The sequence below is a fragment of the Phaseolus vulgaris genome, chromosome 3, assembly GCF_000499845.2.
Source record: "Phaseolus vulgaris cultivar G19833 chromosome 3, P. vulgaris v2.0, whole genome shotgun sequence".
In the NCBI taxonomy this organism is placed as follows: domain Eukaryota; kingdom Viridiplantae; phylum Streptophyta; class Magnoliopsida; order Fabales; family Fabaceae; genus Phaseolus; species Phaseolus vulgaris.
This window is the reverse complement of record NC_023757.2, coordinates 854612-879456: the sequence shown is the minus strand read 5'-3', so window position 1 is coordinate 879456 and position 24845 is coordinate 854612. Positions and strand designations below refer to the sequence as shown.

The following is a 24845-nucleotide window of genomic DNA, read 5'->3' as shown; positions in this document are numbered from 1 at the left end:
ATTTTTAATAAAATTATGTATAAATTAAAATATATTAAACATATTTTATTTAATAATATTTAAATCTATTTATAGTTTTTTAAAAGATATTTCATTCTTTTTCAACTTATACTCTATTATCTATTTTCTTTTAAGTAACGGCTCACTATTTAATTGTTGTGAAATTGTTTTACTTTTTTTTATTCCATTCTTTTTCGTATGTTTCTTTTCTTAGTATAACTCTTGTCAAACATATACTTATTTTGTTTTACATCTTATATTCAATAACTCTTTTTTTTTGTGTCTTTTTTCTTTTACACATTGCTTAATTTTCTTTTTTTCTACATATAAATTTATGTATTTTTAAAACAAAACTTTTAAATTATGTAGCACAGAACCTCACACTAGTACGACCTGGATACGGATACAAAAAATATATATAATTTCTAAAATATAAGATACAGAAACACGAATCTATATATTATATAATTATAAATTATATAAATTGACAATAAAAATTTATGTGTATATTTTTTTGTTTTTTTTTTAAAAAAATGTTTTTCATGTTTAGTTTAGAGTTTAATATGAGAAATTTAACAATGTGAATTAAATATTTCATCGTGCATTACCAATATATATCGGTATTCGATGTATGTGTACAATAAATACACCATTTAATTTAATAGATGTGTACCTCATAACTCATCAACCAATTTGGTTTATTTTCACAAATGTTTCAATGTGCACTAATCCATTACTAAAACAAATTATAACTAACATTTATAAACTATTTCTTGCCCTAAAATATTAGGAAGAACATGCATCACCATCATCGTTTCCACCAGCATGATCTTTGTTGATGGAAGTGATGAGGGACTGAATGACAGCAATGAGGTTGGTTACTGCAGAAACAAGGTTGGTGATTCCTTGGTGGCTCACTTGGTCTCGTGTTTGTTGACTGTGAAGAGCTCGGTGATGAAGGTCCATCATCTCTTGGTGCCTCTTCTCCTTCTTCTCCTCGCAGCTCCCAAGAGCTTGTGCCAACTCTGATGCACTCTGCATGATGCTTGATCCAAGCTTCTGCTCAAACTTCCTCCGTTTTGATTCTGAGTTATCGTCCTTGTGTTTGTTTTCTGTGCCACTTGATTCTGATCCCTCTGCAACACCCATCACATCACAACTATGTATAATCACTATATACCAGTGGAAGATTATAAAGATAAAAAGCTTTTGCTTCTAAAAACAAAATTTTAATGTTGATAAAATAAAATATTTTTCTAAAAAAAGTTATCATTAGATATAATTATGAAATTTAACATCTAACATAGATTAGAAATAGGAATTATTAGTTTATCATTAGATATTACTATCAAATTGAACATCTAACTTAGATTAGAAATAAATATTATTATAAAACTTGATATTTTAGTTAAATTGTTACTTCTGATTTTAATAATAATGTATTATTATATATATTTAATGAATAGAGTTTTTTTAAAAGAAAAATAATAAATAAAGTTAATAATATATTATAATTACTAAATATATAGTCAGTAAGTTGCTTATTTCAACAAATTTATTCATGTGAGAGAAAAAAAAATCATTTGTAAGGTGAACTAATTTGATGAATAAATTAAAAATATATATGGAACTTTCATAAATTAGTTTAAACATAATCATGTCATTGATGTGCTACTATACTTAATTACCAGCTTTTTTTAGTTTAATTTTTATAAATTGAAAAACAAAAGTGGTTGCTAAGGATGATCAATGAGTTATTTGATAATATAAATAGTTTTCTATGAATATTTATTGACATTTTTTTTTCTCAAATTTAGAGAGAGAAAATTCTTAAGATAAATTTTGTATCTCTTAACAAAGTTTGTTTTAAAACCTAAACAAGATTTTTTGGAACTCAATTATGAATGTGTACTCTTCTCAATATAACATTTATTTAATGAAAACTAATTTATACATAGTGGTTTATTTATGATTACAAAAAATAATACATAAAATATTACATCAAGACATGTGTGTTTTATTGCAAATATCAATAAATGTGCTATAAGACCTAGAAACATGCTAGGCTAGTTTTTCACATAATGAAGATGAATAATAACTATCTAGTTTGTCATTTATTTCAAACTGAAATCATTCAAGTGAAACATCTTCCATCTCAATTTTAGTGATGTCTCTTTATTTATTTTTAATAAGTTAAATAAAATAAAATAAAAACAATTTCATGCATAAGAACTCAAGAAGACCACATAAACGCATAAGGGTAATGTTATGTAAATTGTTGTAACATTCCACCTCAATTAGATATAAAAATATTTTATAATATATAAGTGAGTATAAATCTTATCTTATGAACTAGTTTTATAAAGTTAAATTAGGTTTAAAATTGACTTCTTAAGATGATATATTTTAAGAGAGTTTTTTGGGTTTATCAGATCATCCGTTACCAGACCACCTATAAATATATAGTCTCACACACGAGTTGGAAAGTCTCGACATGAGAGGATGTATTGGAAAATTCTATATCGATTAAAAATAAAGACATTTTATAGTATATAAACGAGTACAAACATCACCTTACAAATCAATTTTATAAGATTAAATTAGAGTTAAAGTTATTACATATAATTTTCTTCTATAAAGATTGATATATATTATTATATGATATATTACTCTTACAATAATATTTTACTAATTAAATTCATGGAACATGTATTAATAATGTTTAATAAATATTATACTAATATGTAATGTTTTAGTATCATGAACAATTTTATAATATATCATGGCTTGAACATTAGTAATGAACCAAAGCAATTTTTTAAAATTCAAATAAAACAAGACAAAGGTGATTAAATTATTATATGAAATTAATTTTTTCAACTGAAGTAAGAATTGAACTTTTTATTATTATTATTACTAGTAAGAATTAGGTATTCCATTAATCATTATAATTAACATTAGGGGATTAAAGAGGTAAATATTGGTTAATTATGTTGGCACAACCCACAAAATCCAAGACATGATGATATCTATCCACTAGTATGCATGATGGTACTTTTCTATAGTGGAGATCCATTATTCATACTCTTCTTTTTCTTTCTTTTTTTATTTTTTTAAAAATTAATAAAGTCTTGAAACTTAAATAAAACATCTCTTATGATTCAAAAAGTAAGTATATATTTTTTTATCACTAGTTTAAACTTACATTTTTTATGAAACTTAAATATAATTCTTATAATTAGATGAAAAAAAAGTAGAAAGAATGGTCAAATTAAAAAGAATCATGCACAGTTTATTTTGAACTGTGTTAGTACGGTGTTGTTAGTGTTTTTGTTTTAGCATTAGGCATTAGGCCCCAGGTATACCCTAAAAAATACTGACTGTACTTTACCAAAAAGAATAAGGTCCTATTAAATGTGCCAGTGTTTGCAGACAGTACAACTTTGACCAACATCAAAACAAAACACAACACATCCAAAACTTATATTAAAATAATAATAATAATGAATATACATGCATAATGATCATATAACAGATAAAACATACATATATTATAGTCTTTATTGTAGATTTTAATTTACTTGGGGGAGGATTAATTTTAATAATACTTTTTTTCTACTAAACTAAAATTAATATATTCTTTTACACGTGAGTATTAAAAAAATGAAATTAAGTTAATTAGTAAGATCAATACTAGAGAATCATTGTTTATTTATAATTTTTAAAATAAAGAATGAAAATGTAGGGTATTATTTTTGAACCACTCTTCTTAATTTTTTTTTAAAATATATTATTAATTATTCTACTAACTTAATGTTTTTTTATCAACAACTTCAAAGGTTATTATCCAACCAACAAATTCTCATTAAAAAATTAGCAAAATTCTTGTAAAGGAACAAATCAACTCTACATAAAACTATTAATTAACTAATTTCATATAAATCAAAAGATTAAAACACTGATTAAAGAAAAAGAGAAAAAAATTGAGGATGTTTTGGATGTGATCTACCACCAAACTTTTAACTATGTGTTAGGGTTTAATGTTAATTAACTATGAGTTGTATATGAATTACCTGAAATAGGAGGAGTAGTGGAGTCAACCGGCGGTGGTGGAAGAGACGGTGGTGGCAATAACAGCAGTGGCTGAGAAGCCACCGGAGCTGTCTGGTAGAGTGGCTGTGAGTGTGAAGCTAACAATGGCACATGTTGTTGTTGTTCCTGTGAAGGTGAATGGACAACGTTAACAACAAGATGGTGTTGGTGATGATGATGAAGTTGTGATGAAGTGTGTGATTTATTGTTCAAGATTTGTGTGACAGCTTGGTAGACTTGGAGGAGCATGTTGGAGGGTAGTTTCTGCTCCTTGCGCTGGTGTTTCTCCATGGTCCAATAAGATCGAAATTCGTTGTTGTTCGAAACATGCGATGATGAAGATGAGGATTTGGTGGCCTCGTACTCTCGAACCTTCTTGTAGTCACGTAAGAGGTTGTCCCATTTGTCGTTGCACTGGTTCTGGCTCCTCAAGCAGCCGTGAGTCCAGCAATAGTTCTCCACCCACTTCCATCTCAGTTCACCACTGTTTCTGGTGGAAGAAGAAGGAGAAGAGGAAGAAGAAGAAGGCCCTTTGAGCCTGCGTTCATCGTCGAGCTTCTTGGCTGTGATGAGAATGAGGGTTTCTTGGAGGGTCCAGTTACCCTTGCGGTATTCACGAGCTATGGAAGAAGGGTGAAGAGTAGGTTCAGACATGGTTGGTTGCTGTTATGGAATGTGGCATGAGATTTTGAAAGAGATGTGGGAAGGTGAATGTCTGAGTTACTGTCTGTGTGTTCAATTTGTGTGGGGACAGAATATATATATATGTATGTATATATATGTATACCTACAAAAATAATGAAAAGAGAGAGTCTATTAATGTGTATATTATTTACTCATTTATTTTTCAACTAAAGTAGATATAACAAGAACTTAAAACATGTAATATATGTTTTCAATTGTTATCAAAGAACAAGAGTTTTAATGAAAATAATCTTTAGTAATAATATATATATATATATATATATATATTAAAAAATAATTATTGTGTTTTGTATTATATATAATTTTTAATATGTAAGGATTGAGAAAAATAGTTTTAAAGTAAAAGTGGTACAACTAAAATGGTATTTGAATATTTTATTATTAAAGTTAAAAGAGTATATGAAAAAATTCAGTTATTTAGGTTTTATTTTAAAAGAACCATCATCTATTTGAAAACTCCTTTTTCCTTTCCTCGGTCTTCTTTTTAAAATTCTGATTTTTTTCTCGTCAGTTTGACGATCGGAGTCCACTATATATAAGACTCCTGATAGTACAAGACCGTTCGATCAAAATATTTAATAGAGTAAGTTCATTTTTGTCATTCTCTTTGAGTTAAATTTTGAACTTGTTAGGTTTGTCTCCACATAGATTTTGTATGTGACTCTTTTAGCTTCAGGGTTAATCTATGTTAGCTCAGGGTCTTATTGATATTGTTAGATTTTTTATAACGACTTTGTTGTACATGTTAATCTACCCTTATACTTTTGGTAAGTTTGGAGTTCTTAGTGAGCTTTTGTTCAAGTTCAGGTAAGGATAGTTTAAATTTTCAATAAAATCCTAGACTAAAGGATCTGGATGTGGGGGTGATGTGGTCACCAGTTCCAAACTTTTTTTGTAGGTTTGATTGTCTATGAGTAACCCTGAATATTGTTTGAAATAAAATGTGAATATGTTGATTTTGATATGGATGATTTATGGTAGATGTTTTTGTTTGAATCTGAAAAATTGGTTGATTTGTATAGTTTATATAGTATAAGTTACTTTTGAATTGAAAATAGTTATTGAAATTGTTTTCATTTGACTATGAATGATGAAATTAAGCATAATTATGCAAATTTCTCTGCATATCTCGTTCAGACGAGCTAATTCTTGCTCAAACGAGAATAAAATGGAAAGATGAGGTGCTCTCGGGTCCGTTTTCGTCAAAGTGAGAAGAAATCTCGCTCAAGCGAGACCTGGATGAATTTTTGGGTGCTATCGGGTTCAATCTCGCTTAAGTAAGAGAATTTTCGCTTAAGCGAGACCCATTATCACTCAAGCGAGATGATTTTCGCTCAAGCTAGATTATGTGGGAAAAAAATTAAAACTGAAATTTTATCTTTGTTTTTAAAAGGTTGGTTTATTTCTGTTTTATAGTTTTACTTATAAATTATGTAAAATTTTGTTTTATGTATATTTAATTGAAAAATCCTTTAATTAGATATTTATGTGATTATTGGATGAATATTTGTGTGGTTTGAAATTCTAAGGTTTGGTATGATTTAATTGTGTGATTTTGGACATTGTGAGATGTGGAATATAAATCTTAATCAAGACATAGTATTTTCAAGAAAGAAAATATGTGTTAAGATTGTTTATGATGTGCATTGATTAGGGATTCGTCTAAAAGGAGATATCCTGACTCTGTTGATATACTAGAGTGAGAAGATTATTAGGTGTTGAGAGTCGAAGGAGGTTCATATGATTTTGTCTGCGGTTTGAAATAAAATCTGGTTTTTCAGGTCATATGAATTAACCTTGTCATCTAGGTGATGTGATATTGAGATTATGTATGCACATAGTTGTGTGGATTTCACAGTGAGATAGTATGACATGTGTCGATCTCTAAGTCTAAGTCAATACACAAGTCTTTCAGAAGTAGAGTCAAGTGTCTATGTGTTGTGAGTTAATGAAAGTCTGACATGAAAATGATGAATTATGATCTAGATGGACATTTGATGGTTTTATGAAAGTATATGAGAATTTATGGCTTTATGTCGATGTTTAAAATTATAATTATATGAGAACTTTTAAAAATAACTAGCTTACTCTGTTCTTTGTTTTGATCTTGTTTTTCTTTAATTTATGATGATCAAGTAATTACACGGGAGTATATGATGTTATAGGTGATAGAACTCCTTTGTGAGAGAAGCTAGAGGATGAAAATGTTTATTTTATTTTAATTTTATGAAAATATTTAAAATCCTATGAAAAATGATATATTTTGAAACATTGTATAAAAAAGTTATATATACAGCAAATGGTTATTTATTTTTATATCATTTAATTTATTTTTAGTTACACATTGATTTTATTTATGTATATTTATGTCATCTAATTTACTTTAAGTCACACATTGTTCCTTTTTATTTATTTATTTATATTTATATAATTTAATTTATATTTCATCTTATTTATTTTTTTATATTCATCTCGTTTAATTTATTCTTAGTTATGCATTTACCTTTTTATTTATTTATTTTTATAGCATTTAATATATCTTCAGTTACATTCTCATCTTCTTTATTTATATTTATTTCATTTAATTTATCTTCACTTATACTATCATATTTATTTATATCTATATTATTTAATTTATCTCCAGTTACTTATTGATCATGCTTATTTATTTATATTTATATTATTTAAGTTATTTTCAGTTATAATTCAATTTGTTATTTTTATATCATTTAATTTATCTCGAGTTGTGCAAGTAGTCCGTTTATTTATTTATTTCCAGTTATGATCTGATTTATTTATTTAATATTTTAATGTCATTTAATTTATTTCTAATTGTGCATTGATTCATTTATTTATTTATATTAATGTCTTTTAATTATCCACTGATCTTATTTATTATTTTATTATATTTTTGTTATTTTATTTTCTTATAATATAGTGATCCATATACTTATTTAAAATTCTTACTTTAATTCTTATTTTAATTTATTTTATATTATTTAAAATATAATAATTTTTTAATTCAAATAATTATATGAAGTAATAACAAAATAATGTAAAAATAATAATTATTTTTATTTAATAAGTTTGGATAAAAGAAGTAACTTATATACTTTTGTATTATTTTTATACCTTTTGTATATGTTTGGATGGTGCATATAGATTATTAGTAAGATATATATGACGTATGTTAATAGTTATCGTGTCATATAATTCTTGAAAGTGTAAAATAATATGTCAGTTGAGTAAACATCATAAAATGTATTGAGTCAAGATCATGTCAATGTACGAGTCTTTTGTATTTGGGAAGTCACAATTTGGTACACTGTGGGATGAAAGACAGGGACCATAGTAGGTATATGGAAGTTACCAAGTAGGTGAATATCTGAATAGTTCAGAATAATGCTATGGACTATGATATTCATACACCAAACTTGAGACTATTTGATACATGCTTAGCATCACCAATGTTAGGTAGTGAGTATATATTTATTGTGGAACATTAAATGTTCGATATTCTCGAGGAAAATAGTTTTAATTGTACCAATGTTTTTAATGATAAATACTCAACTACCTAATCACTTTCCAAGTAACTTTTGATGTTCATATTAGATCATCAGAAGTGGAATATGGGCACCAACTCCTTGCTTTACTAAGCCTCACATTGCATACCACAAAGTACAATCACATAACCATCCAATAATATTTCAAATTTACCTTGATATAAGTCCAAAAACACCCAACAATTCTAGTTGATTTTTGCCTAAGTGACAACTTGGTCACTTAAGCAAAAAGACTATTTTCACTTAATCTAATTTTTTTCACTTGAGCTGGTTTTTTTTTTTAACTTGAGAAAAATTTGCACATGCTCTTACTTGAGGGAAAAATTATTAACTTGAACAAAATAGACTCGAAACAAATATTATCATGGAAACCTCCATTTTCACCCCCAAACACTAGTTTCCCACCCCTTAGATATCAAAAACAGGCAGATGATGACTTATACATCCAAACCAATATAAAGATAAGGTTTCAAGACAAACATATCATATTATAATGACAATGACACATACCATATCTCCAAGTTATTATTTATACCATATCTCCAAGTTATTATTTGTTTATGTTAACTTCCCCAATGTGGACTATGTTGGCTTCTTTTCTTAATCAAGAATGTTGTGACTTAAATCTTAGCTTCCATTTATCTCAAAATCAGACGATAAGTACACATAAAAACTACAAGTTTGCTTAAACTCTTAATATTCATGAAGTTTAAAATTTGTCACTCAAAGAATGACTTTAGCATTTGTCACCAAGAGGGATTGCGCTAAAACAAAACATCTTTCATATATCTATTGGGTTTCGAGCAAAAGTGGTAAAATATTAAACAAAGCATCTTTCAAATATCTTGTGACACGAGCTATTTTCAACTTTGGACCAACTATCTGTTATGTACGATGTGGACTTTTACCATTATTTGGTGTAAAATGTTTTGTTACTAAGGATGATAAGTATTATCAATTATTAAAGAGATTGTGTGAAGAAGAGAAAAGAAATTAATGTCACATGCAATGTATTAAATGCTTTTCAATGCTTAAAGCTCATCAAACGATAGTGAAAGAAAAAGACAATGATTTTTTTTTTCAAAACTACTCAATGGTTAGAAAATGGAACGAAACAACTACTTTTTTAAGCCTATATGAAGACGTACTTCAAAGATAAGATAAAGAAGAAGAACAATATTAAGGAAACACTAAAACTTTGTGAGCAAACTTAAGCCATTGTATACATCAAAAGATGCTACACTCTCAAGTGAGCAAAACTGTGATTGTTTGATCACTCAGACATTGTATTTGTCTTAAGTCAATAGTGGTTTGCTTAAAGAATACTTAATTAAGCCAGGGATGACTTGTGGTAAAGAATACTTAAACGAGGTCAGTCGGAAGTGATTGCAAGTCGAAAGAATATTTGGGTTAAACTAATAGTGACTTGTGAAAGAATACTTGGATAAAGCTAAAAGTGATTTGGTGAAAGAATATTTGAGTGCACTTCACAATGGTAGTCTACCTAGTAGAACTTAATTGGTTAGTCAAAAAATGGATGTGGGCTGTTGAGACAAACATACCAATATAAAGTATTATGTGAACTCTTTATTTTTTTCCCAATCTTTCTTGTGTGTTTTTGCATGTTATTTGTTCTAACTAACTTAAGAAGGAGTAGTCCTGAAACTAAGCTTGCAAAATATTTTATATATCATCTAATTTTAATCATACTTATCGTTTGATAACTCAGTATCGAGATTTGTGAAAAACACCAAATATTTTAAAAAAATACAATTCAACCCTGTCTTTCTCATGTATTCTATTTTATACCAAAACACAACTTCCAATTCAAAACATATAAAAGATATATGTTCCTTAGACAAACTACACTCCCCTTAGTGATATCTCTTACTCAAGTTCTACACATATTACTTAAATGATATCTCGTTCGAGGTAAATTATTTTACAACATAATTAAAGTACTACAATGCAAATATTATAATCAACTATCAACATTTGATTTGAGTTGTTAATCAAAAGATCATATACAACTCAACACAAATCAAAATTGACATTAATGTCACACAAATAATCAACATTTGAAATCTAAAACAACTTCTTCACCAAAGCACGCAACACGATTTTTTTAGTAACATTAAATTGCTGGTTCAAATCCAAGATTTTCGTAGAAGAACTCTTAAAAAATAACAAGTAACTTACAAAACTATACCTACATCATATACCACGCCGCACGATATAACACGATTTATTGTTTTATTTTAATTATATTTATTTTCTTCCAATTTAACATACTTTCTTTCCTTACACCTTAAACTATTAAATAAATAAATTTTAATTACTTTTAACTAAATAGTCAAATATTTGTGAAGTAATTTTTATTTTTATTTTTTAATTAAGATTTTTCAAATATTATTACATAAATGTATTAATATAGTTCAATAAAAATATATAAAACAAACTTTCCCTTTTTTTTTATGTCAATTTTCCAATTCCCTAATATTCCTATTTTTAAAATTTCATTTTCTCACATTATTCATTATTAATCATCTTTAACTTTTATAAACAAAATTAAAGCATAAAATTTATTCTTTAATAATCAAATTAAATTAATTATCAACATTTTATTTTTTATAATTTCTTTTCATCATACTAAAAAAATTCTTTATCATCATCCATTTATATATACATATATATTTCAATTTTTTTAATAATTATTACATTTATTTAGTTATTGTATTACATTAATTATTTATTATATTAACCTTTTTAAAGAAAAGAAAGATCCAATAGGACCAAAATTCAATTGTTGGAAAATCAAATTTTAGACATAAAGAATATGTGTGTTATCTTTGTAATTTAATTGCACATTATGCTATCTAAATAATAATTAAGAGTACAAATCATTTATGTAATTTATTTATGTTTCATGTCATTCACACTTTATTTACTGCTGCTTATGTCTGAAACTGTGTTATACCTCTTTCTTTGTACACAAAAAAAGCTTAATTTTCACCATTCTACAAATACAAACATGAATTGAATCATAGCAGTTTCATAAATTTCAAACTTCACCATTTTGAAAATCCCAACCAACCCAAATTTTCCGAACTTTTCATCTCTCTAATCTTAATGCATCTTCTTGCTTTTTCCCTCCCAATCACCATTTCCAATGTTTCTTCTTCCAATCTAAACCCTACCCACTAACACCATCACCACCACCGCCACACCCTTTTGAGCCATGAACTCTCTCTTTTCGCCAGAAAACCTTCCTCCACCGCCGGGAATCCCAATCCCCGCCTCTATCGCCGCCGCCACAGCCACCACCAGCGCCTCCCCAGCCCCAACAATAACCCCAAAGCTCGAACCTTTCGACGGATGGTTCAACACCCACACTTCCCAAGAACAACAACAATCCCAGGACCCCAATTTTTCAAATGGGTCCCTCGACCTCGACCTCAATCTCTTGTGCGACGGAACCTCCGAAGACCCGAACTTGTTCTCCGAGTTCAACAGAATCTCCCAGCTTTTCTGCACGGCGTTCTCCGCCAACGACCCCCAGAACGATGCCGTTCCCGACCCCATCACCGAAGGCCTGCAACAGCTCCGGAACGACGCCTTTTCCGACCCTTTTGCGGAAAACCCGCAGCACTTCCAAAACGGAGTCGTTTCGGGGACCGGGCTGCAGCAGACCCCAAAGGGCACCTCTCCGGACCCGGATTCGCGGGCAATTGTGCCTGTCCCGGAGGAGGAGCGGTCCTCTTCGATGACGGCCTCAACCACGCCGCGGCGGCGGTGTAAGGAGTTAGTTCGGGTGGCGGATCTAGGCGCGCCGGAGCAGCGGCACTTCCGGGACGTTGTCCGGCGGACCAGGAAGGTGTATGACGCGCTGCGCGTGCTGGCGACTGTGGAGGACGAGCGGCGGGTGGACTCCCGCAGGGGGCGCAGCGATTTACGAGCCTCGGCCGTGATGAGGAGCTGTGGTTTGTGGTTGAATCGTGACAAGAGAATCGTTGGTTCAATTCCTGGTGTTTGCGTTGGTGATGTGTTCCTCTATAGGATGGAGTTGTGCGTGGTTGGGTTACATGGTCATCCTCAGGCTGGCATCGATTATCTTCCTGGCAGCATGAGTTCGAACGGTGAACCAATTGCCACGAGTGTGATTGTCTCTGGTGGGTACGAGGATGATGTTGACGAGGGTGATGTCATCACTTACTCTGGGCATGGTGGCCAGGACAAGCATTCTAGGCAGGTTTGTCACCAGAAGCTTGAGGGAGGGAACCTTGCAATGGAGCGGAGTAAGCACTATGGGATTGAGGTGAGGGTGATTCGCGGTGTGCGCTATGAGGGTGCCGCCTCTGCCACCGGGAAGTTGTATGTCTATGATGGCCTTTATACGATTATAGATTGCTGGTTTGATGTTGGGAAGTCGGGTTTCGGAGTTTTTAAGTATAAGCTGTGTCGGATCGATGGGCAAGCTAAGATGGGGAGCATGATCATGAAGGAGGCGCATATGCTTAAGAAGGATCCCTTGAGTATCAAACCCATGTGTTGTGTTTCGCTTGATATTTCAAACAGGGTCGAGAATGTTGGGGTTCGCCTTTTCAATGATCTCGATCGCAATTTCGACCCTCTCAGGTATGAGTATCTTGTGAAGACAAACTTTCCTCAGATGGTGTTTCACCAGAGTGGGAGGGGTACGGGTTGTGATTGTGTAGACGGGTGTGTTGAAGGGTGTTTTTGTGCCATGAAGAATGGAGGGGAGTTTCCCTATAATCAGAGTGGGGTTCTCTTGAGAGGGAAGCCTTTGGTTTTTGAGTGTGGCCCCTTTTGTCACTGCCCTCCTCATTGTCGGAATCGGGTCACACAGAAGGGGATCAAGAATAGGTTGGAGGTGTTTAGATCCAGGGAAACTGGTTGGGGAGTTAGGTCCTTGGACCTTATTCAAGCCGGTGGTTTTATATGTGAGTACACGGGGGTTGTGCTCACTAGGGACCAAGCAGAAATTTTGTCCATGAATGGTGATTCCTTGATATATCCGAATCGGTTCACTGCTAGGTGGGCGGAATGGGGTGACTTATCTATGATTGACTCCAATTATGTGCGTCCATCTTATCCTTCAATCCCTCCTTTGGATTTTGCTTTGGATGTGTCAAGAATGAGGAATGTTGCCTGCTATGTGAGTCATAGTTCCACTCCCAATGTGTTGGTTCAGTTTGTCCTGTATGATCACAATAATTTGATGTTCCCTCACCTTATGCTGTTTGCAATGGAGAACATCCCTCCCATGAGAGAGCTCAGCCTTGATTATGGGGTACCTGACGAGTTTTCAGGAAAACTCTCTATAAGTAACTGAATTGTTTTGAAAGTTTCCCACACTTTGTGATATACTGAAGCCAAGTTTCAGGCATTGTTCGCAGAGGTACAGCCAAGTTCTTTCATCAACTTATTTGTTTTCAGAATTTTCACCGTAGTCTTCCATTGGATGCTTTAGCTTATTTCTCAATCTTAGTTTGCTCTGGATTGTAACCATACGAGTTGTAGTTATTCATTATGAGTTGCTCCATATTGTGGTCTTTCTAGATTCCTGGTGCACTTCAGATGACAGGAAGTTTAATATTTTTTGTGACTTTGAAGATTGAGATAATATGTTGTAATATCTTACAATTGTAGTTTTGGTTTTCAGATCCGTCAGTAGTTTCTTCTATTTCTATCAGTCCAATATGTTATCCTGTATTTGGGTTTGTGTGCGTGTTGTGTGTGTGTGTTCTTCCATTTATCTATTATGGGTGCTATTTCATTGCTCATATGCTCTTAAGACTTTCCTGCCTAAGAAATCCACTTTATTTACAGTCACATCATATTATGTATTAGTGTAATAAATTAACTATATTCTAATTCGTTAAGACCTTGAACTCTAATTTTTAAATTTACAATAGCCTCTAGCAGTAGAGAATTCCTGTGCTGATTTGCGATCTTGCTGGGGCAATTGCCACTTAATTGTTCATCTTGGTTCTTTATAAATATTTTGTGGAATTCAGGTGTGAGTGTTGATTCTATATGTGGTGTACCCTTGTCCTCGGTGTTCTGTCGTGTTTGGTGTCTATGTTGGAGTTGGTGCCTCATACTAATGCAAAACTAATATTACAGGCTTGAAAGGGGCTAAAAATATTGATTAAGAATCTTACAAATATGACTATTTTTACTAACTGTATTGTTCTGCTATAAACACTTTTTTGGAAAGAAAAATCAGAAGAAAAAATGGAAATGAGATTCTTCATCAGTTAAAATTAGGTTGGGATTGGGACAAGAACTTAACTAAAAGGATTGAAAATTAAGCAACTATTGACAACCTTAAGCTATCATTTTATGATGCTTAATCGAATAATGGTATTAAAAATTAGGCTTAAGTCTACTTTTACTCCTTTTAGTTTCATGTATGTGCAATTTTTGTCCTTATAAAACTTTAACTGCATATTAGTCATTTAGTTTTTCTAAATTAAGCAATTTTGATCCACTTTTAATATGTCATCAAATTGTTGACCGAAAATGTTACATGTCCCTTAGGGATGATAGTGTCCATGATGTATTCATATATGATACTTATAGCAAGAATAAACTCCAGCACTTGTTATTCTGAGGTAACATTTTCCACTAGCAATTCAGTGATATATTTACACTCGACCAAAATTGCTTTATTTTTTAAAGTTATAGGATCAAATTTGCAATCAAATTTTTGTAGGGACCAAAAGTACATATCTGTGAAACTCTAAAAGAGGATATAAGCCTAAAACTAAGCATAACATATAATATAATGAACCAAACAATAATAAATTAAAAAAGCATAATATATGATATAATAAATTAAGGAATAATAGAAATAAAAATATGTCTTGTATGTATTTTAAATGGGGAGTGTAGGATCTTGCAATCCAATTTAATTGACAGCCAAGACTTGGTACAAATAGTAGTGCTCCTGCTGTCACCTAAAAATTATGTTAATATATATATATATATATATATATATATATATATCTTTATGCACAAACTAATTTGTCAGGAAGATGAAAGAGGCTACTAATTGCTCTTGGTTATAGATTTTTTCCTGCTCTAGTTGAAGTTGAACAGAAGCTTATTTGCCTACTATTCCATATCTGATTACATTGTGTATTCATTAAGTGCATTTCCTATTCTGTGTATGACTTTTAATTGTTCCAGTAAAATTATTTCCAAATTAATGATTTTTTTTTTCAGTTGTGCATAGATTGTTTTCTAGATTTATATGGGTTCTAATGTTATATATACACGTTTCAGAATCATGTCTCTGTTTGCAGTGTCCTAGTTTTCTCCAAGATGTTTGCTAGGCTAATGTAGGACTTGGAAATATTGAATTGAGCTTTTCTAGAAAAGCTATATTTTAACCAGACCTATTTAAATGTTTGTAGTTTATACTTAGTACTAGCAGACTAAGTTCTTCATTTTTGTCTTGTATTAATTTTAGCACTAATCTCTACTGATGGGATGAAAAGCTGGATAATTGCTTTCATATTTTTATAATTACTTATGGACCATTTATTGCCAAACCATGAATCTTTGCTTGTATAAAAAGTTAAGTTGTCATATTGTAGCGCAACAGCTGAAAGATATCAATTAGGCTCAAGTAATTTATGATGTCAAAATGTGTTTTGTGTTTCACTACATAGATTCTTTTCGCGTGTTTTTTTGCAGCGTCTTTTAGGTTTCTTCCAACTTCCTATCGTGCAAGATTGGTGCTTCAGATACTGTTGTGGATATGTAAAAGGTCAAACAGAAATTCATTGTTAATGTTTTACGGTCTAATAATTTTCCTTATGTTTGCAGTTGCTTTGAAAACTAGTTGATTGAAAATATTTGTGGTCTGTGTTAGGGAATATGATTTACCTTGGAATTGTCAATCATGTTTGAATCTAGTCATGAATTAACTATGTGAAAATCATTAGCTGTTTGAGAGGTCTTACACACCTGTAGTTATCAATCTTGCATGGCAAAGTGCATTGCCCTTAGTGGGATGACTACTATTTTAAAATATTTTTTATGAGTATATACTTCATCTTCCATCGCTTCCTCTTGTAGACGCTAAAAAAGCTAGTTCATTTTCAGTATGTTCCCCATTTTCACTCATTCCTCCTATCAACCACATGTTGAAATCATTAATAATGTCATCCAGGACAATGTGGTCAATCATTTCACAAATTTCACAGTGGTCTTTCAAAGTCTGATTATACTTTGCAAAAGCCAAATCTTGCAACTTTTGATCTTCAAGGCTGCTCCCTTTCTCAGAAAGAATCAAAGAAAACTTCATGCAATGGCAGATCTGCCAAAGACTGCTATAGCCCCCATCCCCACTGTGATAGTGCTGCTATTGCCCGTTATCAATAAAATATTGACATGCCTTTTTACGCAAGTGCCATGTTGGCTTAAACTAAAGTCAGTGCAGGGGGGCTGAACTATCTTGTTTTAAATTTAACTTTATTTAGAAGAATGGGTAATGAAGATTGGGCTTGTAGACTGCATTTTCACAGATGCTATGATAAATATGTCATGAACCAATTATTCTAAAAGCTTAAATTGTTAGGTGTGATGGCTCATGCATGGTTGTGAGTATAACAAACTGCTCGTCACTTGGAATGTTTTCAAAATGCAAACATTCCACTCCTTTTTAAAAATATTTATGTTTAATGCTATTAACTATGTTTTAGGTTGTAGTTATCTGGTATGTTTGTCCTTTTTGTTTCTATGATTTTATAGACATACATTTGTTGGTATATTTTATTCAGCCAGGCCATATTTGGACCTGCTTTTGTTCTCTTTGTGAGCCTGCCTTTTTTTTTTCAATACATAAAATAAAATTTAGTAAAAATCAATAATTTCTGAGTCAAATTAATTACTGCATTTTTTTCAAAGTTAAATGAGCTTGTGTGCTTACATTTTTTATGGCATCCCCATTCATTACACTTGTTCCTTGTCCTATATTTTCTTTACTCCAGTTATATAACCTTATTTAATGCTAAGAAGTTGCTTCATATAACCGTATTCCTAAATTTGTGTGAATTGAGCTTTTATCTTAGTTTTTAACACTGTCATCCGATGTTATGTTTGGTAAAATTGTTGCCTTTTGAAATAACTGCTTTAAAGTATCTGAGGCGATTTTTGATTACTTGCCTTGTAAAATTCTATATACTAATAGTGCATGATGATTGATCTTTTTATATTAAAAGAAGATACTCAATTCAGAAATAACTGTTCTGAGATAAAATCATAACATAAATATTGCTGGTGAGATATTTTATCATAGATTTAAACCAGACCCTAGTCTATTGTTTTTTCCATTTTGCTTCAGCAAAGTCTCTTTATCATAGACTAATAAGGTTACATATGTTGCTGCTTTGAGATATTTTTTCTCAGAATGAGATAGACACCACTAATCTCTATATATTTAGTTGTGCTTTGAAAGTTTTACATGTGTTTTTATGTCAGCCCCATCTTAGCAGTTGAGTTTAGGTAGAAATGATAACTTGCTTTACTACTTATGAAATTTTGTTATAGTTTCCTTGAAACTCTAGTGTGATTTTAACCAAATTTATTTTTCATTATCAGCAATGTCATTCTTCAGGCATGCCAATTTGAGTTGATATTCATTTGCAGATAGTGAAGATGATGTAGCATGACTTTCACACGGTTTCAACCCTGCCTGCCAAGGAACAGTAGAATTGCATGCTTGGTGTATGATGGTGTCAAAATATAAAAATTCTGACATATGGAGATCTCTGTTACCTTATTCTGGTTTTGTCCAACTCTCCATGGTTAGTATATTGTGCCCTTTGTGGTGAGGAAGATCAGGAATTATAGACTTGTGTGTAATTTTGGAACCTGTTGATGTCATTTGTTTGTTTTGTTGAACTGTTGATTTCTTCCTTCTCTTGGGCGAAGAAGCACTTTGGCACTCACATTTTTGTACGCACCAATAGTGTGCATCTGGGTCTACACTTTCATCTTCTGGTGTACTTGTTTGTATATAAAGTTCAAAGCTTGTATAGGTTTTGCAATAGTGAGTGGCAAAGATAGATGGATCAGATGCACATGGACATTGCTGCTAATGATCTTGTATTATGAAGAAACCCAATTATGATGACATATGGACAAGTTGGTTGTAATAAATGTAGCCCTATAATGTTGCTGAAAATCTGTAATAAGGCATTTTTGCATCAACATTTTACAATTTCAGCATTTTTCAGCATTTTGTCAATGAGACAATATAGCATATCATGATTATATATGAATCATTTTCCCTAGTTAAGGTGGGGTCTGTTATGTACTACTCTTTTCCTTTTCACTACTTTTACAACACTGTAGCAAATTATCACTTTACTTTAAATTTCATTTCTCTTCTCTTAACCTCTCTCTATATGTTATATGTAAAAATCCAACATCATCATAGGAAATATTATGATTATTTAAATAAAGAATAAGCTTTGATATATTATGATATACATAGATGAATTCTTCATGTTCAACTACAACATCATCATAGAAAATACTTTTTGCTTGTGTTCAAGACAATGCACCCATAATCTTGTTGAGTGACTTTGTAAATAAATTATTATATTATATTTTATTTTATTTTTATTCTTACTCTTTAAGCTAGAGGCTAGTTCTTTATAATACAGTTTAGTGAATCAAATCAAGGTTTTAATTATCACTAAAACAAATTTTAATATATAATAATGTCCAACCATCTCTCCAACAACTTTATCTCCATGAAAAACCAACAAAAATGTTAATGAAAGTAAAAACAGAGTTTTTCATGATACAAATATTTGAAGGAGTTAGCATGTGTATATTTTTCAGATTATGTATTTGATCCTTTATAGCTTCATCAAACAAAATTGATTCACAGTTTCTCTTAACAAAGATTTAAAAATTTCCAAACCTAGAAATCATTGATAGCAAGATTGTGAAATTCGAAAGTCTACGTAGAAGCGTGAAAGTTTTATAAACTCGTAAGAATTTACTTTACATAAAAAAAAAGTATAATTACTCTAAAATTATTAAAAGAAATAAGTCAACTATAAATATATAACTTTAAAATACCTTAAATAAAAGAAATTCATACAAATACTATAAAAAGTTAAATTATTTAAATCATAAAAATTAAATAAATAGAAATAAACAAATATCAAATTTTTATGTGCAATTTTTTAATATCAAATTTCTATGTCCAATTCTCTAATGTTGATAAATATTCATTCCATACTTTCATTCAATATCTGATTTATTTCCTCAAACATTTTTACTTCTATTAAAAATAGAAAATGCACTTAAATTGAAATTTGATCTACTCCAAAACATTAAAAAATACACTGTTACAAATTCAATTTCTAGCAAAAACAAAATAAAATTCTCCCAATTAAAAACGAACAGAGCGCATTCCAAAAAAATAACTGCAGCTCAATTAAATAAAAAAAATCCAATTTGGAGTCCATATTGTATTCTACAGTCCAATTAAAAAACAACAGAACTCTAATAACCTAAATCCCAATGCAACCCTAATTCCACATCACCCGACACCACTGGGACCACCGTCGACCTGCAACCCGCGACCACCGCACGAACCGTCACCACCGCGCGACCTGCTCCGCTCGATCGCCACCACCGCCGCACTCGTTCAGAGAAGACGCACCACCTCCGCACCAGAGAAGACGCAACGAATGTGACTGAAACCAACACGCAACGCGAAACCCTAAAGTGAGTTTACTCCATTCAATTTTCCCCATTCAGAAAGACACCGTGTTGGGTTAAAACGAAAACCCAACTGAACTCGCTAATTCGGAGCAGAATCGCGAGTTTGAACGAGTTCACCAAATTCACTCCGAGTCTGCCGAGTTTCCTCAAAAGCTGAGTTTATTACCGAGTTAACTCGGTAAGGTATGTGGAAACGTAAACTACTCGAGTCAACGAGTTGACTCGCGAGTTTGACACCTATGAATTGAATTTTATTGACAATATCTAGAAATTGATAAAGATACTTCAAACTAAAAGCCAGCTCCCATATTAAGGTTTACTTGGTTACTGTGAAAAGTTATTCCAAACAGATATGATAAGAAACACTCTATTTCTTTCTACATTAATCTTATTCAAATATTTAGGAATTGTTAAAAAAGGTTTAAGAATGGTTAAAGCATATATTTAAGATTCTTTTAAAAAAATCAGTTATTTTTTGGCATAGATATATTTGTTGGTATTATTATTAAATTAAAACAGAGCCTCGTCATTAACCAAAATTTTTGTAATATTCCATGATTAGTGAAGATATATTAGAATCATTCATATATTTGATCATGAATTTATTCTGCATTTAAAATATTCAGTTTCAATTTATTTATAGCAAATTTTAATTCATTTTAATTCTAATTAACTTACCTTTTGTATTTAAGTTCTCTATACTTTGCACACCTTCACTTAGGTTTAACGAGTTGAACAATGTCTTCTCAATGTCAAGGAGTGCAATTTTTGAAGGTTATTGTGGAAAGCATCCTTCAAAGTGGAACAATGGTAACAGTTTATTTTTCTTTAAATATCAATAACAAAATTTTATTAACAGCTTATATTAGTGTAGTCCAAAACCTATGAAATTTTTTGGTAATATATACCATGTTGTGTTTTGATTGAAATTGAATAGGTGATCTTACAAAAGTTTTCATTTTTAAATATTAATTACTGTGAATTTCTGTGATTACTGTTGTTAATGAATGTAGCAGGATATATACATTTCTATAATTGTGAGAAGATAAGTGTTATATATCAGACTGAATTAGGTTTTCATTTAATCTATTCAGATTTCTCTTCTATATGTCTTTATTATATTACAGTTATATTGATATACTGTGTTGATGAAATTCTATGACAGAAAGTTCCTACCAGTTTTGTGAGTAGACATTGGCAAGGAATGCCAAATCCTGTCATTCTAAGCCTTCCAAATGGCAGCAAGAGCAAAGTTTTTTGGCTGAATCAAGATGGTGGTGTTTGGTTTTGCTATGGTTGGAAAGAGTTTGCAAAATACTCCAAGTTGGATGTGTCACATTCTATAGTGTTTCGATATGAAGGAAATTCTTGCTTCAACGTGATTATTTTTGGAGAAAGTGGTTTAGAAATAGAATACCCTTTAAGCAGGGATGCTACTAATGAAGAAGTGGGAGAAATTGATGAAGCTAGTTATTTCTGTGCAAACCTTAGTGAAGAACGAAGTAAGAGGCCAAGAGAAGAAGCACAAGAAGAAGAAGAAGAAAAATCTAATAGGCAAAAGACATGTTCTGATTATTCCAAGCACAAGAACAGTGGTTAGTTAGTGTTATTTTTTTAAAAACTTTTTCCTACCTTTCATATATATATATGAATTCATACTCAAAAGTGAACATTTGCAGCAGGTACTAGTAGTAATGGCCAAGAAGATTTCAGGACGAAACTCAGAATGCTTCGTGAGAAGGTGGAGGAAATGTTCAACTATAACCCTAACCATTTCACATGTGTTATCAAAGAAAAACATACTGAGAGAGATCTTCTGGTATTCATTTTTCTTTTTCTTTTTCTGTTTATTATTGAGTATTTGTAATGTAGTTGTTTACACTCACTTTGCAAACCCTAAAGATCATGAACTGACCAGGTCATGCCAGCGGAATTTGCCAAACCATATCTACACAAGGAAGGAACTGCTACACTTTTTGTTGAACATGGCAGAACTTGGAAGGTCGAGACAGAGGCTAATTCCCATAAACAATTAGAAGTTGTCTTTGGGTGGAGGGAATTTTTGTTGGATAATAAATTGAAACTTGGTGATATTTGTGCTTTTGAGGTATTAGACAGGGAACTGCTTTTATTCAAGGTTACTATATGTCGTCTAGAATAGGACTCAAACACTCCCTCTTCAAAGGTATGCATTATTACTATTACCCAATATATATATTGTGACATTTCAAGAAAACTATGAATGAAAACTATGAATTTGTGAGTGCATTTTTTTGCATGTGACATTACCAACTTTTTCTATTTAACATTTTTAATGTACACTTTTAGGTCGAAAAGGAGTTTCTGATATGCCTTCTACATCCCTTAAAACTCCTGTGACCCCTAAAGCAAGGACACCAAAGCTCAGAGATGATATCTTCGTCTTCACCAAAGCTCAGAGATGATATCTTCGTCTTCCTCAAGTCGGGAGTGCTGATATGACAAACTATAATCATGTGTATAAACAAAATCACATATAAATATTAGTTGATTAGGAACATCTTTTTATCTTCTGTGTTAGGTATGATATTAATTTTGGTAGTCATGTTATCCTTGTAGAGATGTGCTTGATGTTCTTTTGAAAAATGATGGTATCCTTTACATAGTATTTTGTATGTATAGAGTTGGAGTATTTCTTAAATACTTTAAATAATTTATTTATTTTTAGTTGATAAAAAATAGATAGTTCTGAATTGGTTCTAGATATGTAAAACATTCTTTACTAAATTTTTTGCTTGTTATTTTCCTACACAAGTGTAAATCTTAGCTTTTAAATCAATTTAAGTTTTTGTGAGATTCCCTTAAGTCTATCTTCTAATAATATTCATAATAAAAACTATAAAAACCATAAGAAAATCATTAAATAGACATTAAATTTAGAGATAAAAATAATTAGTTATTATATTAACTAAATTAGGTATTAGTTTAGAAACTAAAAAAAATACTTATATCTAAAGTGATTTATATTATTAATAAAAATTTATAAATTGGTATCGAAATTAATCATCAAAATTTTAACTACTAATATTTTAAATTATAAATTAGTCTTTAAAAAATAAATAAAAACCAATTTAAAATATAAAATAGTAAATAGTTAAAATCTTGATACCAATTCAGAAATTATTTTATAAATTTTTATTAATAATAAAAATTACTTTAATAATCTATAAGCAAATTTGATTGAAAATACTATTGTCTCGCTATCCTTCTAGACCCACTTATCCTCTATGCTTACTTGATCCTCCTCCTAAGTAGACAAACCCTTTCTCCACCTTAAGTTCCACTCCCCGGTCCCATTAGCCATTCACATATGTTTGCTTCCTTAAGAACAAATAAAGAGAATAACCTTGGGAATCTACTTTTCAAATCTCCAGATGTTACCCAATTATTTGACTAGAACAAAATGTCTTTCCCATTTCCATCCTCCCAATTAACACAATCTTCAAACTTCCTTCCCACTCCTTTGAACTCCATACCTTCATCAAATCTCTCCACCATAAAGAAACTTTGCTATTATCAGTCCGAAGTTCCTTCTGGCCTCTCCATCCACCATACTTAGATTTGATTATCTCCCTCCACAACCCTCCCTTATCCGAGTTCAGATGCCATATCCATTCTCCCAATAAGGCTAAATTAAAACTTCTAACATTAACTCGCCTGCATCCTTGGAATTACAAACCTTATCCCAAGCAACCCATGCAATCTTCCTCCCTTCTGACTCCCAACCCCACAAACAATTTCTCTGTAAACTCACAATCTTCTTCAACACATTAGACGAAATCTTGAGAAGAGAAAGATAGAATAGAGGTATAGACGATAGAACAGACTTAATCAAACATATCCTCCCTGTCATCGAGATGTATATACCCTTCCATCTACCTAGTCTGCTTTTTACTCTGTTGACCACTTTGTCCCAAAATTTGCTCCTCGTATGGCATCCCCTACAGGCAATCCCAAATACTTAAAAGAAGTTCTCATTACTTCACAATTTAATATTGATGTGAAACATAGAATTTTCTTCTGTTCCACCCCAACCCCACCAATCCTACTCTTGAGGAAATTCACCTTGAGACCAGAAACCAACTCAAAACAGCTCAACATGACCTTAATGTTAAACACACTTTTGATATTTGTCTTACAGAAAAATAAAGTATCATAAACGTATTGTAGCATATTTACCTTAACTGACTTTTTGCTGATCTCCAAGCCTTCAACCAATTCTTTCTCGACTGCAGTCCTAGACACTCCTGCAAGACCTTCGACCACTATTAGAAACAAAAATGAAGATAAATGGTTGTCTTGTCTCAATCCTTATTTCGAAATAAATTCCTTAGTAAAACTCTCATTTACTATATAGTAATGTCCAACCATATCTCCATGAAAAACAAACAAAAATGTTAACGAAAGGAAAAAAAGAGAGTTTTTCATGATACAAATATTTGAAGGAGTTAGCATGTGTATATTTTTCAGATTGTGTATTTGATCCTTTATATCGTGTCATCAATAAAATTGGTTCAAAGCTTCTCTTAACAAAGATTTAAAAATTTCCAAAAAATCATTGGTAGGACACATTTATTTATTCACTGTACATTGAATTTTACTGACAATATCTAGAAATTTATAAAGATGCTTCAAATTAAAAACATGTTCCCATATATGAAGGTTCCT

The 24845-nt window shown here is 31.2% G+C and overlaps 3 protein-coding genes across 12 annotated transcripts; 2 read left to right on the top strand and 1 right to left on the bottom strand.

Moving 5' to 3' along the window:
• Positions 1-682: 682 nt before the first annotated feature.
• Positions 683-4806, bottom strand: LOC137805726 (trihelix transcription factor GT-2-like). Its single transcript, XM_068605659.1, has 2 exons — positions 4074-4806; positions 683-1136 (listed from the first exon to the last, which is right to left on the bottom strand). The coding sequence occupies exons 1-2, from the start codon at positions 4744-4746 to the stop codon at positions 787-789; spliced, it is 1023 nt and encodes a 340-aa protein (XP_068461760.1). The 5' UTR covers positions 4747-4806; the 3' UTR covers positions 683-786.
• Positions 4807-11297: 6491 nt separating this feature from the next.
• Positions 11298-18693, top strand: LOC137806075 (histone-lysine N-methyltransferase family member SUVH9-like). Of its 3 annotated transcripts, XM_068606009.1 has the most exons (3): positions 11298-13779; positions 16086-16158; positions 18042-18693. In XM_068606009.1, exon 1 carries the CDS (start codon positions 11599-11601, stop codon positions 13711-13713), a length of 2115 nt encoding a protein of 704 aa, XP_068462110.1. In that variant the 5' UTR covers positions 11298-11598; the 3' UTR covers positions 13714-13779; positions 16086-16158; positions 18042-18693. The 3 variants fall into 3 exon arrangements, with proteins under 3 accessions (XP_068462110.1, XP_068462109.1, XP_068462108.1); XM_068606008.1 differs by lacking the exon at positions 16086-16158; XM_068606007.1 differs by lacking the exon at positions 16086-16158 and having other exon boundaries at positions 17994-18693.
• Positions 18694-19877: 1184 nt separating this feature from the next.
• On the top strand, positions 19878-22886 carry LOC137806074 (B3 domain-containing transcription factor VRN1-like). Of its 8 annotated transcripts, none has more exons than XR_011080297.1 (7): positions 19883-20141; positions 20860-20948; positions 21304-21733; positions 21818-21957; positions 22057-22323; positions 22467-22564; positions 22596-22785. XR_011080297.1 is itself a non-coding variant. In XM_068606005.1 (6 exons), the coding sequence occupies exons 2-5, from the start codon at positions 20877-20879 to the stop codon at positions 22297-22299; spliced, it is 882 nt and encodes a 293-aa protein (XP_068462106.1). In that variant the 5' UTR covers positions 19878-20141; positions 20860-20876; the 3' UTR covers positions 22300-22323; positions 22467-22886. The 8 variants fall into 8 exon arrangements, 4 of the variants coding, with proteins under 4 accessions (XP_068462106.1, XP_068462104.1, XP_068462107.1 ...); XR_011080300.1 differs by having other exon boundaries at positions 19900-20141; positions 21821-21957; XR_011080298.1 differs by having other exon boundaries at positions 19959-20141; positions 20831-20948.
• Positions 22887-24845: the final 1959 nt, after the last annotated feature.

Coding starts and splice junctions, on each gene's coding strand:
- LOC137805726 (XM_068605659.1), bottom strand. CDS start 4,746: ATGTCTGAACCTACTCTTCACCCTTCTTCCATAGCTCGTGAATACCGC. Junction 1,137..4,073: donor CACTACTCCTCCTATTTCAG/GTAATTCATATA, acceptor TGGGTGTTGCAG/AGGGATCAGAATCAAGTGGC.
- LOC137806075 (XM_068606008.1), top strand. CDS start 11,599: ATGAACTCTCTCTTTTCGCCAGAAAACCTTCCTCCACCGCCGGGAATC.
- LOC137806074 (XM_068606003.1), top strand. CDS start 20,877: ATGTCTTCTCAATGTCAAGGAGTGCAATTTTTGAAGGTTATTGTGGAA. Junction 21,734..21,817: donor TTCCAAGCACAAGAACAGTG/GTTAGTTAGTGT, acceptor GAACATTTGCAG/CAGGTACTAGTAGTAATGGC. Junction 21,958..22,056: donor ATACTGAGAGAGATCTTCTG/GTATTCATTTTT, acceptor TGAACTGACCAG/GTCATGCCAGCGGAATTTGC.